The sequence below is a fragment of the Corticium candelabrum genome, chromosome 16, assembly GCF_963422355.1.
Source record: "Corticium candelabrum chromosome 16, ooCorCand1.1, whole genome shotgun sequence".
Classification (NCBI taxonomy): domain Eukaryota; kingdom Metazoa; phylum Porifera; class Homoscleromorpha; order Homosclerophorida; family Plakinidae; genus Corticium; species Corticium candelabrum.
In genome coordinates, this window is record NC_085100.1 from 3858483 (window position 1) to 3863611 (window position 5129).

The window sequence follows — 5129 nt, forward strand, 5'->3', positions numbered from 1 at the left end:
CGTAGCGCGACCTCTAGAAGTGGGAGGCCATTAAAACTTCACGATGCCAAGAGACACGCCCACTTTCATAGACACGTCCATTTCTATTTTCTTCTAGTTGACTAACACGGTAGAATCAGTAGCAGATACAGACTGGGAAAAGGTAGTGCATATACTATATACAGATTTGGTCCTCACACGTATTTACAGTCCACAATTTTTATGACCACGCCTACAAATGATGAGGTTATAGCTTGGTCTAGCCCATGCCACGCTACGCCCCTGTTTTGTGGTACCCGCCACACTCCTCATATTTGGGAGTGTCCTATAATGTATATTCTGCTCGAGATTTAACAAACAACGTTGACTCTAGATGTTGTGTATAGATGTCATAGCTAAAGTTGCTTCGTTGGCGCAGGATATACACAACTGCCCTGTCCCATGTTAATGCCTCAGGTCCACAACGAGAAGCCCTACTCTCTGTTCGCGGTCACTGTGAGTCTGGAACTATGTAATGAAGCACCTGTGTTTGTTTAGAAACGTTTAAATAATTGCCTGCGACCTCCTAAGTGATAATGACATCAATAGCTTGTTTTTGCACGCAGTGCAGTATTATTGTATTACAACAAGAGAGAAGTTCAACAATTTACAGCTCAAACTAGAGTCTTCTATCTTGTTTCTACACGTCATCACAATATTCAGTACTTGTTCCTGCAGGTCACTAAAGTTAAATCACTGAACCTCTCTTGCTTTCTGCCAGATATAAAACTACCCATGCAAACCCATGCAAACCTCATTCAAGTGTTCATAGTGTTCCTTGATGTCTCACCACAGTAGACGTATTACATCTGCAGAAAAGTGTCTCATTGACAAGGTCAGACGGTTTATGGAGATGGAATGAAACTCCAAATAAAGAATAAGCCTCACGAAAGTTACTGACCGTCTTTCAATGGCAACTGGAATTAGTAAAACTCAGCTGTCCAAAATTAACTCAGAATCCAAGGCTACAGGCGGCAGCTTTAGAAGTCCCAAAAAGAGAAAGAGATATACTGTACCTCGCTTTGCAGTCAACGTGGATGATTTTGACAGAGGTGCTATTCGTCGTACTGCTCGCAAAATGTATGAGCAAAGGAGTATCCTAAATTAGACAAGCTTCTTGCTAAAGTCAGAGCCAATGAAATATTCCCTGGTGGTAGAACAACCCTGTTTTTGTTGCTAAAGAAAATGAGGTTTCAGTACCATAAAATGGATAACAAAGTTTTCTTCTATGAGAGACGGGATATTATTCAACAACGCCTCAAATATCAGAGAGAAATACGCAAATACCGAAAAGAAGGCCGTCCAATAGTGTACCTCGATGAGACTTGGGCAAACTCGTCCATAGCCCCTGAACACTTGTGGCTAGATGAAGAAGGAAAGGGTGGGTGGAAAAGACCTTCTGGGAAAGGCAAACGTCTTATTATACTTCATGCAAGGTACAAGAACGAATGGACTTCAAACTGCGCTCTTGTGTTCCGTTCCAAAAAACATACTGGAGATTATCATGATGAGATGAATAGAGAACATTTTTTGGATTGGTTTGAGAACAAGCTACTACAGAACGTTCCTGAAAGATCTGTTATCGTCTTAGACAACGCTCCTTATCACAATGTAGTGCTAGAGAAAGTCCCAACCAAATTTAGCACCAAGACCGTGATGAGTCATGGCTAGGCCCAGTCATGGTTAGGACCAGTCATGGTTAGAACCAGTCATGGCTACGACCAGTCATGGTTAGGACCAGTCACGGCTAGGACCAATCACGGCTAGGACCAGTCATGGCTTGGACCAGTCACGGCTAGGACCAGTCACGGCTAGGACCAGTCACGGCTAGGACCAGCCACGGTTAGGACCAGTTACGGCTAGGACCAGTCACGGCTAGGACCAGTCACTGCTAGGACCAGTCGTGGGTAGGACCAGTCATGGCTAGGACCAGTCACGGCTAGGACCAGTCACGGCTAGGACCAGTTACGGCTAGGACCAGCCACGGTTAGGACCAGTTACGGCTAGGACCAGTCACGGCTAGGACCAGTCACTGCTAGGACCAGTCGTGGGTAGGACCAGTCATGGCTAGGACCAGTCACGGCTAGGACCAGTCACGGCTAGGACCAGTCACTGCTAGGACCAGTCGTGGGTAGGACCAGTCATGGCTAGGACCAGTCATGGTTAGGACCAGTCATGGTTCACGATGTTTGGATAGTACAGCGCAAATTGCCGCAGTTTCATTAGACAACGGTCGACACATATAAGCGTTTCTTCGAGTTTGACTAAAGCTGTTAGTTATTCTCGAACACAAGTTCACTCGAACACAAGTTGGAGTCGTGGCCGAGACTTTAGTATAGGAACATGTATGAACGTCATGGGACATGCGACAGTTAGTACACGTACAATGTTTTAGGGGGCCGACGGTACGCAAAATACGCCTAGTACCAGCGTATAGCGTAGCGTAACTTAATACGATCAGTGACCATCCAGAGGCATATTTTTTGATTGGCTATTGGCTATATGATGCTCTTGCATCGAAATCAGCCAGCTGCCTATGTACGTGCACGCAGAAAGTAGTGGACCAGTCTCCTGCCACTCACAGAAGAAGAATGCATCTCCATGACTTGGGTACATTGAATGACAATACCAACTGAGTACGAACTTGTTGTTCTGTTTGCGAATTATTGTATTTGTAATTCTAATGGTTACTCATGCCCTGTTGCACTGTCACGTGAAAACTGGTCCTAGTCATGACTGGTTCGGAGCTAGGGCTATAGAGTTTGGGTTTCGGGTCCAGCACCACGTACAGCAATACCGAACAAATTATGTACATGTATGGCAACCTCAACTTCGTCCAGGTGGACCAGTTATGGCAGCCACAAGTAGCCCCGGATTAGTTAAAGCGGGTGACTATACCGTGACAACACTACTACAGTATATCTATGAATAAGGGAGATGCGTGTGTTCGTGTGTGTGTGTGTGTGTGTGTGTGTGTGTGTGTGTGTGTGTGTGTGTGTGTGTGTGCGTGTGTGTGTGCGTGCGTGTGTGCGTGCGTGTGTGTGTGCACGTGCGTGCGTGCGTGCGTGTGTGTGTGTGTGTGTGTGTGTGTGTGTGTGTGTGTGTGTGCGTGCGTGTTTCTAGAGAGGATCTCCAAGAAAGGCGAGTCGAAGCGCAACCGAATCTCACTTGCGCACGCCGAATCCATGTAGCTCGACAGTGAGATTGTCGTCCTTCTTCAGACTTCTCTCGGCACGACGCGATTTCCTGCCGATCGAACCCGCCTACGCACGCGCTCGCATTTCTCTGGAGCGATGCATCGGATCTCTACCGAATTTAAACTGCTCGTTCGAGACGTCGGACGGTACGCGCGGACCGTGGCGATTATTACCGGAGACGTCGAAAAAGGCAAGATATTTTTGTGTATATCCTAGTCATGAAAACATGCCTACTTTGGTATGGCCGTGTACGCGCGTCGAATAGCTGTCACGTGCGACACACCTGTTTCCCTCAACGGCAGCAACGTCTTCGAAACAACTACGTCCAACCGCACTGTCAAATGGTTGCGAGATTGATTGCATTACATTATGCAGCTATGCGGATGAGTAAGAACTAACACGTGACTTTCCAGTTTCTGCTGCCCGGATACATCATACTCTAATTTCTCGGAATGGGACGTTTGGTTACGTAGATTATCATTTGTCATTAACGGGATTGTCGAAATGGCGAGAGTCAGACGAGGCGTGACTTAGTATATGCGAGGAACAGACATCATGGTAAGTACATAACTGCACTTGACTTGCAAGTTTCTGCTTCCCTGAACGGGATTTTTCAAAACATGACACTTGATTACATTTAATTTGTCTTCGGTTGGATATTAACTTTCAATCAATAATGCAATCAGCTCGGGCAACGAACGAATTAACTAACAAATAAAAATCTAATCTGCCGGTGCGGAGAACGGGAAGCCACTTAGCTAATTTATTATAATTGAGTCCTAAGTTGCTGACCCATTTTTCCAAATTAATTTGACATATGAACCTGCATGTACAACTATGACGAAAGAATTAATCTTCACATGGCAACGTGCTTTTCCATACAAACGTTAGAGCTCTCCACGTGCTTATGCTCGTACAGCTTTATAAGCTATAAATGCACGTGACTGTGCAAGTAAACGTGGCAGTAAGATTTGAAACTAGGACTATTATAGTCGTTAGCAGGACTGGCGCCTATACGACTAGCATGTTGTTTTCTTGCCTGCAGCACCAGTTGGTAACTGGCATATAGATTGCCGTCATGTAAGTCTGCATTTTAAGCGGCGCGACACACGTGTTTTAGGCACCTGCCGTTCACTGAGCTGTTAATACGAAAACCGTTATGACACAACAGTCATCTAGCACCAATTGAAGCGTTCACATCTTATCACCGTGATGCACGTTGATCTCTTCGATTACAGTTCAAGCGGACTGGCGAATGACAGCTTTAATTGGCTCACAAATAGCTCTGGCGCAAACATGACCGATTTCAACAAGTCATGTGTTTTCAATGTCTCAGAAAGCGAACCCATCGTCGACGATTTTAGTATCGGATTTAAGGTCGTCGTCGGTCTGTTGTACACGCTCCTCGGATTCTTCGGTATTGTCGGTAATATTTCTATTCTTGTTGTTCTGTGCAAAAATGGACGAGAGAAACTGGACAATACGACTAACCTTTGCTTGCTCAACGTCGCCGTTATCGACTTGTTCTATTTTTTTGTCTGCCATCCTTTCATCATGTGGAATCTTCTCGGGGAGGGCACGTGGAGGACGGACAACGTCACGTGTCAAATCAACGGATGCTTGAACTGTATGGTCTATCTCATCGGTTGCTACAGCCTGTCTCTCATCGCACTCGAAAGACAGCTGAATATCACCTACCCGGCAAGACCCCGGATGTTGACACATCGCAGAGTTAAAGTGTTTATCGCGTGTATTTGGTTGTTTTCGATTTTTTGTGCTGTTGTTCCTTTATTCGGCTTCAACAAATACGTCGTCTACCGCAATCCTCTTGTCTGCGGTCCAGGTCTCGATTACTCCACATGGCAGGTGCTGATTATGACAGGTGAGCAGGGTGTCACTCTGAAGTCGTCATAG

At 45.8% G+C, this 5129-nt stretch overlaps 1 protein-coding gene across 1 annotated transcript; it reads left to right on the forward strand.

Moving 5' to 3' along the window:
- The first annotated feature begins 4427 nt into the window (after positions 1 to 4427).
- Positions 4428 to 5129, forward strand: LOC134192533 (alpha-1A adrenergic receptor-like). The gene has a single exon (XM_062661272.1). The coding sequence runs from the start codon at positions 4428 to 4430 to the stop codon at positions 5127 to 5129; it is 702 nt and encodes a 233-aa protein (XP_062517256.1).

What these genes read in the sequence shown, in the direction of transcription:
- LOC134192533 (XM_062661272.1), top strand. Translation starts at nt 4,428, where the DNA reads ATGCACGTTGATCTCTTCGATTACAGTTCAAGCGGACTGGCGAATGAC.